At 41.0% G+C, this 18,985-nt stretch overlaps 1 protein-coding gene across 14 annotated transcripts in view; it reads left to right on the top strand.

Moving 5' to 3' along the window:
* MYCBP2 (MYC binding protein 2) overlaps positions 1 to 18,985 on the top strand; it is a 414,963-nt gene that overhangs the window by 203,071 nt on the left and 192,907 nt on the right. For all 14 annotated transcript variants that reach the window (XM_073347171.2, XM_073347218.2, XM_073347180.2 and 11 more), the window contains 6 exons: positions 3,070 to 3,261; positions 7,722 to 7,928; positions 10,612 to 10,743; positions 11,465 to 11,643; positions 17,049 to 17,191; positions 18,436 to 18,536. In XM_073347171.2, coding sequence (XP_073203272.1) covers positions 3,070 to 3,261; positions 7,722 to 7,928; positions 10,612 to 10,743; positions 11,465 to 11,643; positions 17,049 to 17,191; positions 18,436 to 18,536 — 954 coding nt within the window. The remainder of the gene's footprint in view (positions 1 to 3,069; positions 3,262 to 7,721; positions 7,929 to 10,611; positions 10,744 to 11,464; positions 11,644 to 17,048; positions 17,192 to 18,435; positions 18,537 to 18,985) is intronic.

Genomic DNA, 18,985 nt, shown 5'->3' with positions numbered 1-18,985 from the left:
CCTGTTACTATGATTTTACAGTCCTTTCAGGCAAGACAAAGTCTGGAGGACATTGTCCTAGAAGTGCCTGAGTAGAAACAAGAACTTACATTACAGACCAGCGGAGGAGCACCATGCATCTATTCTAAGGAGATTTTTTGGTATCTGGTGTCCGATCACATCTATGAATGAAGAGGGCTTCTGAGCTACAGAGGCAGCCATAATAAGTATGCTCAGCCCTGGAATTTAACTAACCATCTAGAGTTCCTACTATGTGGGTATGTCTACACAGCCCATGGCAGCGAGCCTCCCAGCCTGGGTTGCTGGACTCGGGCTAGTACTCCAAAACTAGCTGTGTAGGCAGGGCTTTGAAGTTTTGGCTTGGACTGAGGGTTGGACTCTGAAGCCTACGCACCTCCCTAGGCTTCAGAGTCTGAGCCCCAGCCCAACCCACAATACCAACAGATATGTTTAGCTGTAGTGTAAGGCTGAGTTTGTTGACGCCAGCTGGGAGGCTTGCTGCCAGGAGCTGTATAGACATACTCTGTGAGAAGTTCACATGCATCACCAGCCAGGAATGGGTGAAAAATTGTGACAAAATCAATAAGATTCTGATTTAGGATGGAGATGCATTACAGCCTCCTTACACCCACTCTACATTCCTGCATAGACCGAATAGGCAGCCAAGGACAAAATACATTCACTGCTACCATTTGGACTGACGATACTTCAGCTGAGCCAAGAGGACGGTCCACTGTGATGAAGTTAGACAGTGCTGTACTTGCAGGAATAAGGAATGTAAGCTCCATAAATCTAATACATCAACTCATTTTTCTATCAATAAGAGTGTAGCTAGTAAAAAGTTAACGCTAACTGCTTGTTTAACTTTTTTTGCCATCCCCCTGGTTTTTTTTGCCATCCCCTTTGAATCCCTCAGGGTGAGGGAGCAGCAGCTTTGGAAATGGTGTAGAGTCCACCCCCAAAGGAAGCATGCTACCAACATTTTGCTTGTTAACATAATATAATTTGGTATATCCTGGAAATCCCTCCCATTTTTACTAGCAATAATTCCTTCCCCCCTACCCCCCCCCCCCCCCATGGTAGCGGAAATCTCCCAGGCTCCAACTCTCGGGCTTGTTTGTGCTGCTGTTTTGGCTGTGGGCTGCTCCCCAGGGCTGTCCCCAAACAGATCCTCTGAATATGGGCCCAGGATGTGCTGCAGCTGCTCTGGCAGCATAGCCTGATCTGGTACTGGCATCAGCAACAGGGTTACTTTGAGGGGTTGATCCAGCAACTGCAGGCACTCCTCTGGTTCTGCCTCTGTGGTTATAAGCATGCCATCCCTGCTCAGGCCTCTTGGTGTGGTCCCCAGCACTTGATCAAATTCCTTGTAGAAGGGGCAGGTAGACTGGGAGTTCTCTGAGGTGTGGTTTCTGTCGCTGGGTTTGTGGAAGGCATTCTTGAAGGACTTACCTGCTCCCAGCATTTATCTCTGGGCTGGTGGAGCACAGGTGCTGCCAGCCTCTCCAAGATGCTTGTGCACACATGCTCATTTCTTGAGTTCTTGCTGAAACCATGGCTCTTGTTCTCCTCACACCAGATTCATCAGAATCTTTCTGTGTTCCTCTGTCCAGCTAGCAGTATGCTGAGGGTTAAATGCCAGGCAGTTGTTTTAACCAGGAGGTTGCTTCCAGTTCCTGGAAGTCAGGTGGGAAAGTTTTGGGGGCTGAAGGTTCAGAACACACAGGCCCTAGGGGATTGTGGGATAGCAATGATGGTCTTTCCAAACACAAGTCTGGTGACGTGGGCTTTGCCTATATCCATACTGCGAAGGTAGCAGGCTTGGACCTGTGCCACAGTAGGATATTGACTCAGACTCATGCCCCCTGGGCTAGTCAGCAGGCCTGCATCTTGAGAGGCTTCTGGCACCTCTCAGAAGGTTTTGTGTGTGGATGGCAGGGTGGATAAAAATCTGATTTAAAAAAAAAATGCACTTTTATGTAGAAATCCATGATTAAATCGAGTCTTCCTGACTAGTGATTTAAATCAGATCCACTCTGGTGGATGGTGGGGAGGGGCGGGGGGTTGGGTGCAAAGCTGACTCAGAGCCTGGGTTTACTATCCAATGTAGACATACCTTTACAAAAAGCGGAAGCTTCTGGGACAGAGAAGACATGCAGACTGATACATATCTGCTTAATCTCTGCATTGACTTTCATTGTATGATTCATGCTATATGAAAAAAGCTGAGACAGTTTCCTCCAGTAGGGAGAGATTCCATTGCTGGGATACAGCTATTGATGAGGTAACAGAATATAAGGATCTATTATGACCGTCGTGGCTATACACAAGCCTATCTAGGAATTGTCTTTCAGGTTATAGCATAATATTCTTAATGAAACTTAGTTTTTATTGTATTTGAGAAGAAAAAACATAAATCTATATCTGGCTGAATGAATTGTTGAATTGCTACGATTGTACACTAAACATGAATTAGCGTCAACATTTTCCTTAAGTCTTGATTTTTAAAAGTTATGATCTAATTTAAAAAGGTACTGATACCTCAATTATTATTGCAAGATAATTATATTATTTCATTACAAGTTTACTTTTATGTAGAGGTACTGATGGTTGAACTGGTAAACCTTATTCTCAGAAAAATTTAGGGTTTTTTCTGTTAAAGTAGACCCACGTTTCAAATAAAAGTTGGTGTTTTTTGGATAGGAGGTGGGTGTTTTCCTTGGATTGCAGAGTATCGGTGCAATTTTAAGGAATCAAAATTTAAAACTTGCATCACCATTGTAGTTCTGAGATATGTCAGCATCAATGCAAAAAATGCAACGATATAAAAATATTTTATACGTTGATGTATGTGAAGTTTTACTGGATAAATCTGCTAATCATCTTATTCAGAGCTCATGCATAATGTAGGAAAGTGAATTTAGCGTCACAAATTTTTTCGTAAGGTTTGATTTTAAAGTGATCTGAAGTTCTAATTTAAAAAGGCACTTACGTCTCAATTTTTATTACAAGATGATTTGTATATAGAGATACTGTTTGTCATTTCTAATGTTTCTTATCATACCACAGAATGAGGAAAATATCTCAGGGATGACAAGCTTTCGGGAAGTGCTAGAAAAAATGCTGGTTATTGTTGTGTTACCAGTCAGAAACAGTCTTAGACGAGAAAATGAGCTCTTCTCTTCACACCTGGTTTCCAATACCTGTGGCCTTCTTGCTAGTATTGTCAGTGAACTTACAGCTTCTGCACTGGGATCTGAGGTAATAATGATTCTGTAAAATTATCTTTGATATAAGTGTGTTACAATATTTGTACATTATGAGTGTAATATTTACTGTGGTCGCACTTAAAGTTTCTACCTGTGTGAAAATTGTTACTGGTTTTACTGCTGTTCCTCATATGTATAGGAAGTCTCTCTCAAATCACTAAAATATTTTTTTAAATTGTGTAATCACTCTCTATTATTGAAGTGCTGTTCACGATTAGCCATTTTGTTATGGCTGAAGAATACAGTGCACCTTCCCCAAAATTACAGCAATTACTCTTTGGGTACAGAATTAACTTTCTGAGAATTTACAAATAATACTGTTCAGGTAGAGTTAAAATTAAATGTCATCTCATTTAAAAGACTGTTTGACCACTGTTTCTTCCTGCTCCTGAACACAAGCCAGATAGCTGTTACTGGCTGTTAAGGCATGCATCCTCCTTCCCTTCAACGCCCTCCACCAATTGGTCTTTTAATCACCATCACCTCTGCCACAAGGGCATTTTTTTCCTCAAACTAAGTTTCTAATTACCAATATCAAGCCTTGCAGAAGGACTCCCCTAACCTTCTTTTGCTTCCTATCGTGCACAGTATTCATAAGGAACTGTTCAATTTCACCCCAATCTGATAAGGAGTGTTGAGGAAACCCAGAAGTGCCTCCATTTTGACAGACCCACCCATCCAGGGCTCCTTGGACCTCAAAGTGGAGCAACCTGGCCAGTGGATAACTCCAATTCATGGCCATGAGTTTACAGATTATATCCACTAATAGTAGAACCTTATTAATAAAGGAAGGTTCATATAATATTTAGATGAACTATAATACAGATAACCATTGATACAATGGGTTAACAAGTGCCTTTTGAATACTTCATGACTACATATGGCATTTCTATCATTATCCAGTGTAGCCTTTTATGAGTGCAACATTGTTACAGCTCTTCACCCCAGGAGTCCCATTTGCCCGTGCTCCAGCCCATAAAGTTCATCCAGTGGGCAGCTTGACATGTTTAAACTGTCACCAACCTACTCTCCTCCCAGCCATGTCTCGAATGGCAGTATAGCCTACTCCAAGGGTATAAGCGAAGCTGTGCATTAACTTCCTCTCCAGTTCCTTCTTTCCACTGCATGGCCTGAGTCGGAAGACTCTTCTCTCACCAAAGCTGCTTCAGTCTTCTTATCTGTGTACATATATTGTAAATGGTTCTTAGTGTTTATAGTTTTTAGTGCTTTCCTAGTAGACTTTTTAAGTTGTATAGAGCATTTTTTCCCTGCCTTGGGGACTCTCCATGTTTTCTCCCCTTGGAAGGAGGACTGTGCACAGAGTTCCAAAACTTAAGAACTGTCTCCCCTTCTCCTTCTTGGTCAGCAGTGACCACCAATGCTGCCTTTACTGCCTTAGAGAGGCTCATGTTTCTGCCACGTGCAGCATCTGCCACTCCTTCCCACCCCAAACTTGAGAAGGACGAGAGATTCAACAGAGGAACCACCTCATGGAAAAACCCATGAGACCCCAATCAGATCTAAACCAGGAGGACCCCCACATCCCGTACACAGTCCTCAGTCTGCAAGCAGTGCCCCTCCAAGCATGAGCTCTCAAGCTTTTCATGAGAGTGAGGGGCACTCTCACAAATGCAGGACCAAATCCCCTTCTAGATCTGATCCCAAAAGAAGAGATCCCTCTCTGACTCCCTCCAAATCAGCTGAGTCCTCATGCTTGGGCCCTAAAGACTTGTATCCTCCTAAATTTTTTGATCAGAAGGCTAAGGCAGGATCCATATCAATCTCCGAGAACTGCGGGCAGTACGAAGGGCCTGCAGTGCTTTCCTCCCACTTACATGGTCCTGCCATGTCTGAATAATTTAAGACAATATGATGACTGTCTTCTATATAAACAAACAGGGAGGAGCAAAATCCTTCTGTATAGAAGTGGTCCATTTATGGAACTGGTGTATCTGGAATTACTCCACCCTTTTAGTGATGTACCTCCTTCATGCACAAAACTCTCTGGCAGACAATTTCAGCAGACACATCTCCATAGACCACAAATGGGTGATTCACAATTCATTTTCATTGCACCTGTCGGGCAGGTGTCGGCAGTCTTACTGAATAGTTAGAACTGGGTTGAGGGCATCAGGGACCAAGGGTCAGAGCCAGGAGCTGGGAAGGGAATGCGGGACTAGAGCAGGATAGGATCAGGGCTGGAAAAAGATAATAGCAGGCAGAGGCAAGAGTGGTCAAAGCTGAGGGCAAAAGCATTGAGTAGTTGGTGACCAGATGCTGCTGATCTTAAAAGCAGGCCTGCCAGCTCTCTTCAGCCAATCAAATGGCAGTCCTATCACAACTCAGTTGAGCTCATTAATCAGCCTGGAGGCTGGCCTAGCTAATCCTCAGGCTCAGCTGAAGTTGCTCGATCCTGATAGCACTCAGGTGGCCCAGGCAATTCTGGTTTCTGAACCTCCTGCAGATGTTCACCAGTCCTCCCATCAGTATCTAGCCCTTCCCAGATCTGCTGAATCAGGAGAATGGTGGGATCAGATTGTCTGGGTTCTCATATCTCCACATCACAGCTTGGTATTGGGATAAGCATCAGACCTACAGTGTTCATTTTCGGAGTCCAGTCGGACTGTTCTCAACCACAGCAGAAAAGACTCCACCAGAAAGTGTTATCTAGCTTAATCAAGGCATTTCTCTAGCTGAGCACAACAATATCTCTTCTCTCCAGAGACTGTGCAGGTATCTCTGGTATTGACTGCCTCCTCACTCTCAAGACAATCAGGTCTTTCTACTGGCTTGCAGTGGGTCCACTTAGCAGCAATCAGTGCCTTTCACCCTCTGGAGGAGGACTATTGTGTTTTTATTCACCAGCTTACAACCAGACTCGTAAAGGGCCTCACTAGGACCTTCCCAGCAGTAATGAAGCCCACATACCAATGGGACCTCAATCTTGTATTCTCAGTACTTAGATTGTCCTTTGGATTGTTAGCTGCATGGTCAGTGTCCCACCTCTCTATGAAGATCACCTTTCTTGTTGCCATCGTGTCACAGGAGGGTGAGTGAGTTGGGAACTCTCATAGCTGATCTTCAATACACCATGTTTCATAAGGAAAAGGTTTCCTTTTGCCTCCACCTGAAAGTCATCCCTAAGGTAATCACCAAGTTTCATGTGAATTTGCCTACCAATATTCTTCAAAACCTCATGCTTCTAGTGAGAAGAGACTTCATTCCCTTGACCTCTGAGGAGCTTTTAACAGTTTACCTGCAAAGAATGAAATTAATTAGGAAGATTATTTGTCTAGACTATTTGTCACTATAGCGAGTGATGGGGGCAAGCATTATGTGCTCAAAGACTCTAGGTGGATTTCTGGCTGTATCATCCTTTGGTATCAGTTAGCACATTTTCCTTCTCCAGACACCGTGAGATTCCATTCTAGAGCACAGGCAACTTCATTAGCATCTCTTCAGGAAGTACTTGTATTGGACATTTGTAAGGCAGCCTTTGTGTTCCATCCAGAACTCCATGAAGTATTACACTTTAGTCCAAGCCTCTTCTGCAGATGTAGTCGTCGGGGCAATAGTATCTATACTGCTGCATTCTTGTACCCCCTCCTAGTTGAATACTGCTTACAGTCACCCACATGTGCAATACACATAGGGACCAGCACTCAAGAAGAAAGAAGGTTACTTACCTGTCTTTGAGGAGGGTCTTTGAGATGTGTAGTCCATATCTATATTCCACTACTCATCCTCCTTCCCCTCTGCTTGGGATTATATCTGAGTTCACGGTAGAGAAGAAACTGGGGAGGTGGTCGATCCGCACCTTCCCTTGTAACCTCGGTACTGAGCATGAGGAACATCAGGGCACAGATGCAGACCAACGGACACTACTTGCAAATTCTCCTTTCTCATGCACATAGAGAGCATCCATACCATGTGTGGAGTACAGATAGGGACCACACACTCAAAGAAACTCCAGTTATAGGTAAGTAATTTTCCATTAGTAGTACAACAGTACTTCCAGAATTTTGCCATATCCATTCTTAAAACAAAAGCTGTAAAAATTAGCTGAACTTTGACGCCTTAAGTGTGAGTAAAGTGATTCATTTGATCTGCCAAGAGCGACAGAAGTGATACATGACATTACCATATTGTATATCTTTCCTTAAAAAGAAATTTCAAGCTAAATTTGCCATTTTAAAATATTTCCTACCTAGTTTTGTTAAAAATATGTAGTCAGATATTTTAGACAATTTGAGAAAGAGATGCAGTTACTATAAATCTTTTTATTTTTAACTAAAGTTGCAATAAAGTCCTCTTTTGTGATGTCTCTGGTGTTCTAATACCTGCTTTCTAAATTTACTAAGTTAAAAAAATGTATATAATTGGGATAATTTTGCTTTCTTCCATTTAAAACAAAGTATATTCTAGTTGTTGCTTATATTTATTTCTTTACAGGTTGATGGACTTAACTCCCTTCATTCTGTCAAATCCAGCACAAACCGGTTCACTAAAACAAGTCAGGGAAGAAGTTGGAATACCGGTAATGGGTCCCCTGATGCAATCTGTTTCTCTGTGGACAAACCTGGTGTAGTTGTTGTAGGGTTTTCTGTTTATGGAGGAGGAGGAATTCATGAATATGAGCTGGAGGTGTTAGTTGATGATGTAAGTATTGCACTTTAAAAAAAACAAACAAATAAACAAAAATAAAGTAGGACATGTATATTTTTACTCTCCAAGATATCAGTGCACCAATACAGTATGTTATGAACTTATATTCGTATTAGTAGCATTATTCAAAATAAAATCTTTAAAGTCTTTGGATTTAATAAATACAATTATAGCACTAAAGAGAGAAGCTGTGATAAAGGGAGGTCATATCCTTTCAGCTGAGTTTTATCAGTATATAGATAAGTTGTTTCCCACCTCGAGGGTTGGGAATGCCAACCTATTCAGGGATGGGAAGTGTGGCGGAGGGAAATCTGAAACAGAATCGTAGTGAGAGTAAAGTTGTTTCCCTTCCTCCTTGCAAATGTGCAGCTTTAACTATGAGTAAAGCAGCAGTTGGCTTCTGAAACGTGCTCTCCATCTTTCCCTGCTTTCTCAATTAACCCTAATATAGCCATACTTGGAAGAAGCTCACGTGTGCATAACTGTGAGTCAGGTATTCCCTGAGAGAGAGAGGATGGTTTTTTGATTGCAATGATGCACTGGGACTCAGAAGTTTTGAGTTAATTCCCATCTCTGACATAGACTTCCTTTGTGACCTTGGGAAGTCACTTACAGCTTTATCCAAAGCCCACTGAAATAAACGGAAGTCCTACTATATATTTCAGTAGGCTTTGGATCAGACTCTTAATCTCTCTGTGACTAACACCATCTATATAATGAGAGGTAATATTTCCTTTCACCCTTTGGTTTAGATTCTTAGATGTTCAGGACAGGGCTTGTCTCTTACCATGTGTTTGTACTAGCTTATTGCAGAATAAGGGTCTCTGATATGTTATGGCCTCAAGGTGTTACTGTACTACAAAAAATTAATCAGTAAATTACCCCAAGTTTTTGTTCTTTGCTCTCGTGGCACTCATCTCAGGTGCAAAAGCACATGTATTCATATATTCATGTATGTATTTGGGGGAGGGATAGCTCAGTGGTTTGAGCATTGGCCTGCTAAACCCAGGGTTGTGAGTTCAATCCTTGAGGGGGTCATTTAGGGATCTGGGGCAAAAAATGGGGGATTGGTCCTGCTTTGAACAGGGGGTTGGACTAGATGACCACCTGAGGTCCTTTCCAACCCTGGCATTCTATGATTCTATATATTGTGGCCTCTGAATTTGTCCTTAGAAATCAGTTCCTACTCCATGTGGAATGTAGCTTTCTGGTGAGTGAGAGAAGGGAGGAAAACACCTAGGAGAGTTTGGGGTTCTGTAGGACAGGAGAAACCAGAGGGAACCCCCAGAAGAAGGGAAACAAAAAATGGGGGATGGAGATAGAGGAGGAAATCTTTTTGAAAGCAATATATACAGATAAGAAAAAACAAAGGAGGAGGTAAAATAGCATAGACAGAAAATTGACCAAAAAAAGGCAAAAATATACAAGAGTCTGGTGTGAGGTTTGATAGATGGAGAGATCACATTGGTAGATGCGCAGATGAACGAGCCTCTGATAGTGTGGCACCATCATAGGGCCTAATCACATCAACCACGCCATCAGAGGCATGTTCACCTGTGCATTTACCCATGTGATATATGCCATAATGTGCCAGCAATGCTTCTCTGCCCTGTACATTGGTCAGACTGGACAGTCTCTACGTAAAAGAATAAATGGACACAAATCAGACGTCCAGAAGAATTATAATGTGCAAAAACCAGTCAGAGAACACTCCAGTCTCTTTGGTCACTCGATTACAGACCTAAAAATGGCAATTCTTCAACAAAAAAACTTCAAAAACAGACTCCAAGGAGAGACTGCTGAATTGGAATTAATTTGCAAACTGGATACAATTAACTTAAGCTTGAATAAAGACTGGGAGTGGATGTGTCATTACACAAAGTAAAACTATTGCCCCTTGTTTATTTCCCCTCCTACCGTTCTTGTAAAGTGCTGGAAATGGCGCACCTTGATTATCACTACAAAAGGTTGTCGTCCGTCCGTCCCCCCCGCTCTCTTGCTGGTAATAGCTCACCTTTCCTAGTCACTCTTGTTACAGTCTGTATGGTAACACCCATTGTTTTATGTTCTCAGTGTATATAAAATCTCCCCACATTTTTTTCCACTGTATGCATCCGATGAAGTGAGCTGTAGCTCACGAAAGCTTATGCTCTAATAAATTTGTTAGTCTCTAAGGTGCCACAAGTTCTCATTTTCTTTTTACGAGGAGAGCCTTAGGTTACATCTACATTACAAATTGCAGCAGTACGACTATGGAGCTGCAGCAGCACAGTGGTGTATACACATGCTACAGTGACAGAAGGGGTTTTTCTGTCACTGTAGTAAATCCACCCCCTTTAAAGGTGGTAGCTAGGTGAATGGAGGAATTGTTCTACTGACCTAGCTGCATCTACAGTGGAGATTAGGTTGACCTAACTAAATCGCACAGGGTGTGACATTTTTCATAGCCCTAAGTGACATAGCTAGGTTTTTGGTGTAAATGAGCTATTTGTTTGCTGAAGGGTTTTTAACTCTTTAAAAACAGTGGTATTTGTGGTACACAGAGTTCTGACATAGTGCAATCTCTGTGCAGGAAAATATAACTTTGAAAGTATTATTATTAGAATAAGTGCATAAGCTGAATAAATGGTTACATTTTATACAAATTAAAAATTGATTTTATATTTCCTCAAACTAGAGTGATCATGCTGGAGATTCAACTCATTCCCATAGATGGACATCCTTAGAGTTAGTTAAAGGAACATACACCACAGATGATTCCCCCAATGACATATCTGAGATTAGACTTGACAAAGTTGTGCCTCTGAAGGTAAATAAAAGGAAAAGCTGTGTAATTCCCCATTTATTGTCAGTAAATGCTATGGATTTTTTATTTAAAAAAGTTAAATATTAGATTTAAATTTGTGTTGAAAAATAGCTGTGGTTCTATTTCTTTTATAGATGTGACAAGTACATGCTTCATTTAAATTTATATTATTTTGTTGAGAAATAAAAAACAGAACATATCTAGAAAAAACTGTCATTTCATTAGCTGCCCAATAAGTGTCAAGTTCAAATCTAAAATGAATGAATATAGAATAGAATATAACTTGTATACTAATTAAAATATAAAAAATATTTTTAGACGCACAACATTTTTGCACACACACACACACACATATATATATATATATATATAGGTAGCTAATTTTGCGGAGTTTCTAGTCAATGGGGTACGTTATCTTTTAGTTATTTTTTAAAAAAACAGAAATAATACAGTTTACATCACTGTGAACAAAAACTTTGAGGGCAGACGCTTCTGACTTTTACTAGATGCCACACTTTTTTCCACTTAAGGGAATACTCTAAAAATAAAATTCAGTTGAAAGTTAGTGTGTGTAAAATACTTTTCAGCCGTGTACTGTTTTTAATATAATTGAATCAAATTATATTAAGTAGAAATGTGCTTTCAACATGAATACTACAAACTATTATGAAACAAATTTTGTGTACCAGTCTAATGTTTGCTGTTTCTGGCTTTTGTTTTGAAGGAAAATGTGAAATATGCAGTCCGTCTGAGGAACTATGGAAGCCGCACTGCCAATGGAGATGGAGGAATGACCACAATCCAGTGTCCAGATGGTGTGACATTTACGTTCAGTACGTGTAGTCTGAGCAGTAATGGTACAAACCAAACACGAGGACAAATTCCACAGATTCTTTATTACAGGTCTGTGAGCTCTCATGCTTGATTAAAAAAAATTTTTCATAAAAACTTAACATAAATCCATTTATGAGAATTCACAGGAACTAACAAATCTAAGTTAATTTTGTAGAGATAGCAGCTTTGGTTAGAACAGTATCTTGCTCTTCCAACTCAATTATGTTGTCCTTAGCTTTATTTTATTGAAAACAGTTGGCTTTCTGGATCATGATCTGTCCTTCTCATCCAGGACATTTGGGTTGTGCCTCTCTGCCATCAAATCTTGGAGGCAGTTTAGACTTGTCCATGAGGCTCTGGTGCAAGGCTACACTTCTTCTGATCTCACTTCAGATTCTGAGCTCCAATCTGGCAAACTTTGTGGTAATTTAACTCTCCTGCTTTGTCCATTGTTATCCTGACTTTTAAAGCCAGATTTTGGAGCATCAGTAAGTGACATTTGTTCTTCCCTCTGTCTTTCATGCAGGTTACACATTTTGAGGGGATCATTCCTGGAATGGGATCACCTCCTGAGAACTATTCCTCTATTTTGTACTTCCCCCACCCCTCAAAGAATCAGATTGTATATAGAAATGAGTTTGTTTATAGAACTTCTGCCTTATTTGATTTAGAAATTGAAAGGTGTGTAGAGAATGAGGCAGGGAACTACAGGAAGAGAAAGTGGTTACGTCCATTGAATGCCACCCAAGAGAAGGCTCTGCCACAGAGTTCTGTGTAACACTGGGAGAGTCACTAAAATTAAATTTTTTGCAGGTGGCTACTAACTCTGTTTCTCATTTTCTGGGTGGCCAACTTCGGACACCTAGGGCCTGATTTTGACAACATGTCAATATAGGAATTGTTGTCATTCCCTCTGTGATAAAGAAATAGTTTAAGTTCTCTGCATCAGAATTAGGACTCCTGTAAGAGAGTTGATGGGTCTGTACTTTCAGGGAGTAAAGGGAGAAGCTGAGGATAAGAACAGTGTATCAAAGCTAAATAATTTCTTTCTGTTATTGTTCACTACAGAATATGCTGGGGAGATACCTAGTCTAGACATAAAAAAGAAAAGGAGGACTTGTGGCACCTTAGAGACTAACAAATTTATTTGAGCATAAGCTTTTGTGAGCTACAGCTCACTTCATCAGATGCATTCAGTGGAAAATACAGTGGGGAGACATGTTTTCTTACCAGTTAATAAAAATGACATACTGTCAGTGATCGAAATTGTGGTAGAGGTGGTTCTGGAACAAACTGATAAAATAGCAACAAGTCTCCAGGAACAGATATTTATCCAAGATTTTGAAGGATCTGAGCATGAAGAAACTAAGCTGCCAACAAAATGATATAGTTCTATTAAAGATCAGCTACTACACTGAGAGACTGGAGGATAGTAAATGCATCTAATTTTTAAATGTTAGTAAATGATGTTACATAAGAATGTCCATACTGGCTCAGCCCAGTGGTCCATCTAGCCCAGTATCCTGTCTTCTGACAGTGGCCATTCCAGGTGCTTCAGAGGGAATAAACAGAACAGGTAATTTTCAAGTGATCCTGTTGTCCACTTCCAGCTTCTAGCAGTCAGAGGCTAGGGACATCCAGAGCATGGGGTTGCATCCCTGACCATCTTGGCTAATAGCCATTATTAAACCTCTTCTCCATGAGCTTACCTAGTTCTTTTGTGACTCCTGTTATAGTTATGAATATGTTGAACAGCACTGGTCCCAGTACAGATCAATGAAGGACACCACTATTTACCTCTCTCCATTCTGAAAACTGACCATTTATTCCTACCCTTTGTTTCTTGTCTTTTAACCAGTTACTGAAACATGAGGGGACCTTCCCTCTTATCCCATGACTGCTTACTTTGCTTAAGAGCCTTTGGTGAGGGACCTTGTTAAAGGCTTTCTCAAAGTCCAAGTACATTATATCCACTGTATCATCCTTGTCCACGTATTTGTTGACCTCCTCAAAAAATTCTAATTGGCAATTCTGCTAGATTGGCTTGATTGCCCTTTATATAAGCCATGTTGACTCATATTGGTAATTTAAAAATTGATCCTTATTTCCGTACTATATAAATTGGTTGAAACAAAATTATTTAATACCTAACTGAATATTATATGATACAGGGACAAAACAACACAGCTTCTGTAAACAAATGGAATAATTAAACCTATTCCTAGACACTGAGTTTTAAATTAATTGTACCACTTAAGAAAAAGGACCCAGGCACTGTGGAAAACTCAATGAAAACATGTTTTCTCTTCAGTGTTCTGTGCCAGATCAGACTCTAGTTTGGTTCCTCCTTTCAAGCAGATGGAGACAGTGCATATAGAAGTCTTTCTGGCTTATAAGCTCAGTTGTTCCTGTCTACAGCAAGTGATGAGTTCAGTACTTCACTAACTATTACAAAGGATTGAAGAGAAAATAAAGGTCAGGGACCACAAAAAACATGATGGGACTGTGTGGCTGTCCTAGGCTATACTCAGGGACTTATTGAAAACATTTGTTTTGCCTTTCTCAGCTTGCGGTCTGTTTCTTGAAGATTTCTGACTCTTGGATGATCAGGCCTAGGAAAGAATAGGCAAAATAGAGGACAAGATGTTGTCTACCAGAGACCCCTTAACAGCTAGGAAGTCCAAGGAGAGCACAGGACAGGGGAGCATCCCTCTCACAAAAGCCACAGGTAGTGCTCTACTGAGCTAGTCAGTGAAAACAGTGGGAGTGTGGGGAGTTCTGGCATATCTCACCCTGGGTCCAGGGACTAGGGATAGGTGAATTCCCCATTCAAGAATCAGACTACCTTTCTAGTTATAGTAGTAGCCCTTGCCTCTCAGGGGTAGACTGCCTACACTCCTCTGTCCTAGCAGCATTTTTCTCTTGGTCAACCCACCCCTCACAAGAAAGGTTTCAGTCTGCCTACAATGGAGACAGCCTAGCAGTCGCAGGGTGTCCAACTCAGACTCTGACTTCAGATTTAAGCTCTAACTTCAAAGGCTACAAATTGAAGTGAGACTAACCTAAGAAAAAGAGGGAGTATGGAACTGCTCCCCCTCAGGTATAGACGTCTCCCAAAGCCATCTTGGATGCACTGTAGTAAAATTCTAAGTATGTATTCAAGGACCATTGTTTCTGGTCCAAAACTGAGGTCCATAAAATCTTTGGGATGCACTTCCAACTGCCTTCTGCAGTCAAAATGACTTGAAGGTGGTGACTAGAAAGCAGGAATCTGCAGAAGAGTCACCCCTGATGGTTGAGTCTATGGGTGGGAGCCTGTCAGGGAGGGAAACCTATCTTTGAAATGTGGTAACTCAGGTTAAATGGTTAAGTACCAGTTAAGTACAGACAGGCAACATGATCTTTGTTTGGTACATAAATTCTCAAGAAGTCCAAGAAGCAAGGACACAGCTAAGGAGGTGTTGAACTTGCTTTTGATGTGGGCAGAAAAAGAATAGAAAGATTGATCAGTTGGTACTGTTTGTAGAAAACTGAAAAATAGCATAGAAGGCTGTAACATCTCAGTATGCAGACATGGTAAATCTGGCAGCAGAGCCTCAGTTCTGGGATGCATTGACAGCACATCTCCTAATACATGGTTCCATTGTCAATGACTACAGAAAAAGATATGGTGATTTCAGTTTTGATGATCTCTCTGGAACAATGTACCACAGTACATCATGTGTTGGTTTGGCAAGTATTCTCTACTTGGTGTGACAATTGAAGGATTTACTCCAATACTGTAGTCCCCAGTGTTCTGGATATTTTTGGGGGTGGTCTGGATTTAGAAATAAGTTCCAGTTCACTGAAAATCCACTTGGCGGTAATTGTAACCTTAAAGGATCCTTTAGATAAAATGCCATTAAGGGCATGTTCTGGTCATATGTTTCCATAAGACTCTGAAGAACCTGAGGCTGCTTTTCAGGTCACCACTTACACTATGGAACTAGACTTGGTCCTGAACACGCTTGCCAAACTACCATTTGAGCCATTACAAAGAATTTTCTGTGGTCACTCTCACTTAAACTCCTGTCCTTGGTTACCAAAAGTTCAGCCTCTTTCATTGTGTTTCATCAGGAGGAGGAAGTGCTTAGGACAGTGCCAGAAATTTGGCTGAAGGGTCTCTCTTTATTTTAACCCCAAATATAAATATTCCTCCTTTGTGTCCTAATTCAAGGAACAGTAAGGAACGAAGATTGTGCTGTTAGTTTGTGATTGATCAGAACATTAAGAATGTCCCTAGAGAACTCAGAAGTTCAGGGGGTCAAGGAGGCTTTACTTCATGGAAAAAAGAATTTAAGAAGGGAAAAAGCAACGGCCAAATCTACCCTGTCTTATTGGAAAAAATAACTCCCCAGTGAGGGTTACATCAGTAGCAGGAAGGAAGTCCCAGAATCACTCAAGAACTGCTTGTCAGAATTATTGGCATAAACATCTTTGCCGGTGTGAAGAAGTCACTTGGACATCACTCCGTGCCTTTTTCAAACACTGTTGTGTTGAAGAAGAGGCCCAGGCCTCTTCCAATGCAATATTCAGAAGGAGCATCATATGTGGTGCATTGTGGGATGCTAGTCCCACGTAATGGTCTAGACTGATACTTTGGAAAATCTCAAGTGTTTTGGTCTAGCATAGAGAGTCCAGGAGAGAATGGGACATTTTCCTTATCCGATGACTTCTCTTTGCGTTTATGACAGTTGAGACCCTCCCCCTGTTCAGAGTCTGGATATAGTTTCAGTTTGGGTTTAAAATAGTGTGTGTTTAAAAATATCATATGACAGCTTTCAAAGTGTCTACTGAGCTGTCTAGCACCTTATGTGCATGACTGGAAAGGTTTTGTGTACTGCTCAATTACTTCATAGGGAGACACTATATCCTAGCATAATCTTTTTCAAAGAAAAAAGTTATCTTGTAGGAAAATTTGCCCATCCAGGGCTGTTCATCATAAAATTATTCCATCAGTTAAGAGGGAAAGACATTTCCTAAGGAAGTGCTATCACTAACATTTCCATTATAGAAGTTTTATACATTCCTGTAGTGAATCTGATAGAATCTTTTGTTGGATTAGATGGACAATTGACCTCGTCCAGTATAGCAGTTAGGATGTTTCTGTGGTAGAAGATTTGAAGAAAGCATCTAAATAGAGGAATATATTTCAACTTTGATATACATTTTCTCTTCAAATCAAAATAAATTGATTCGGAAAGGTTTTTATGTAGCTGTCACTTTCAGTATTTCTTCCATGGTCTCTCACTACATGCAGTATTATTTATTTTGTTCATTTTTGTGCTGTTTCTTTATAAATGAATTGATTATCTTTGTGCAATTTAAAATAAGCCTCTGTCAAGATTTGCTTTAAATGTCAAGTGTATGTAATCATATCCTTTAAAGGTAAAATTTGATATTATGAACTCACTTTAACTTAATCCGCTATCCAGGAGTGAGTATGATGGAGATCTACAGTCACAGCTTTTAAGTAAAGCTAATGAAGAAGATAAAAACTGTAGCAGAGCTATTTCTGTTGTGAGTGCTGTGGTACGAGCTGCCAAAGACCTGTTACACAGGGCTCTTGCTGTAGATGGTAAGACTTTTTTTCTAATTGAAACTTAGTTTTATTCTTTGTCAACATGAATTAATGGTAGAGAGATCAGTGTCTCTACAGTATAGATAATATTAACATAAAATTCTTCCCCCTCCTGCCCCCCAGGAATATTCATCTACTGTCAACGGTGCTGGAGCCTTCCCAAAAGTGGGGGGCCTCCCCCCCGAGACCTTTCCACAGCCAAGCCAGAACAGGGTTGGGGAGGCCACCTACCTCGCTCCCAAGGAGTGGGGGGCCGAAAGCAGCCCTCTGCTCGCCCCCTGGAGCTCCTGCCCAGGACAAGTGGAGGGATCCGTTCCCTGCAGCTGCCAGCACTGCTCTCCCCGACCCAACTCCGTCTGGGGGAACTGCAGAGCCACAGCCCAGCCATGATAAGAGCCAGGCGGGCAGCTGTAGGGAACTGCGGCAGACCCTCAACTGAGGCTGCGCAGCCCATGTCCCTGTTCCCTGGGTCCCCTGCCTAGGGCAGGTTGAGGTTCTGCTGCGGTTCCCTACAGCTGCACGGGCTTCCCGACTGGGCTCCACGCTGGCCTGGTTGGAGGGTGGGGCCTCACAGGGAAGAGAAGGGGAAGGGGGCAAGGTCTGCCCCAGTGAAAAATGGATGGACCATGACCCACACTTTCAAAAAGTGGGAGGGCCCTGATCCCCTCCCACCCTCCCCTTGTTCTGATGCCACTGTCTGCTGTATACATTACAGCATGCTTTTAATTACCGTGTTTTATCAGCAAAACTGTTGAAGATAATGTATTTGAGCATTTTCACAATAAATCCCCATTTTTAGGAGGTTATCATTTGGTCTTAAATAATTAGTGTTGTTTGGGCTGCTTCTTCAGAATAAGGATTAATTGACTCTAAAATATTAGACCATGTTTTAGAAATTTGTAGATTTTATTTTTGAATTTAACAGTTTTTATACCTTTAGTAGTAATATTTGACAGAATACTTTATTTTTGCTCTAACAAATGAAGCTTTTTATAAAGTGAATGTTTTAAATGGGGATTTTACCTTAAAATGAATTTTGCAGGCTCTTAATTTGACTCTGAAACAGGGTGTGCTTTATGATGAAAATAATTTATACTGAAAATGCATCGGTGTAAACATAAGTTTTTATTCTATAAACCATTACTATACAGTTGGCAAAACAGAAGAATTTAATTTTGTCAGAGCTATAATACATTCATTATAAAGAATGATATCTAAGTATTGTAATTATCTTTGTTTAGCTGAAGACATTCCAGAATTGCTCAGCTCTTCCAGTCTGTTTTCAATGCTGCTTCCCCTTATAATAGCCTACATAGGACCAGTAGCTGCAGCTATTCCCAAGGTATGTTCTTCGGTAGCCTGTACAGATGATTTTTAAAATGCTGTATAAGAGATGGCTGTGGTCTGAAAGGCACTTTTGTGTTTGTGTATACTTGTGAATTCCTGATTCACCTTAGAACACTTGACACATTAAAGGCTGCCTCAGAAGTATTAGGGTTTTTCAGCCATGGTAACAAGAATTGCCTGTAGGCACTTTCTCTACCCTTACCTTTCTCTACTGTTGTCTCAGAATATTACTTATGATCTAAAAGACCAATTTATAGCAATGCTTTCGTAGCCACTTTTTCATAGATTCATAGAAATGTAGTGCTGGAAGGGACCTCAAGAAGTCAGTAAACCCAGCCCCCTGTGCTGAGGCAGGACCAACTAAATAAACCTAGACCATCTCTGACAAGTGTTTGTTCATCCTGTTCTTAAAAACCTCCATTGATGGGGATTCCACAGCTTCCC

The sequence above is a fragment of the Lepidochelys kempii genome, chromosome 1 (assembly GCF_965140285.1).
Source record: "Lepidochelys kempii isolate rLepKem1 chromosome 1, rLepKem1.hap1, whole genome shotgun sequence".
Classification (NCBI taxonomy): Eukaryota; Metazoa; Chordata; order Testudines; family Cheloniidae; genus Lepidochelys; species Lepidochelys kempii.
This window is presented reverse-complemented; position numbering and strand designations above follow the sequence as displayed.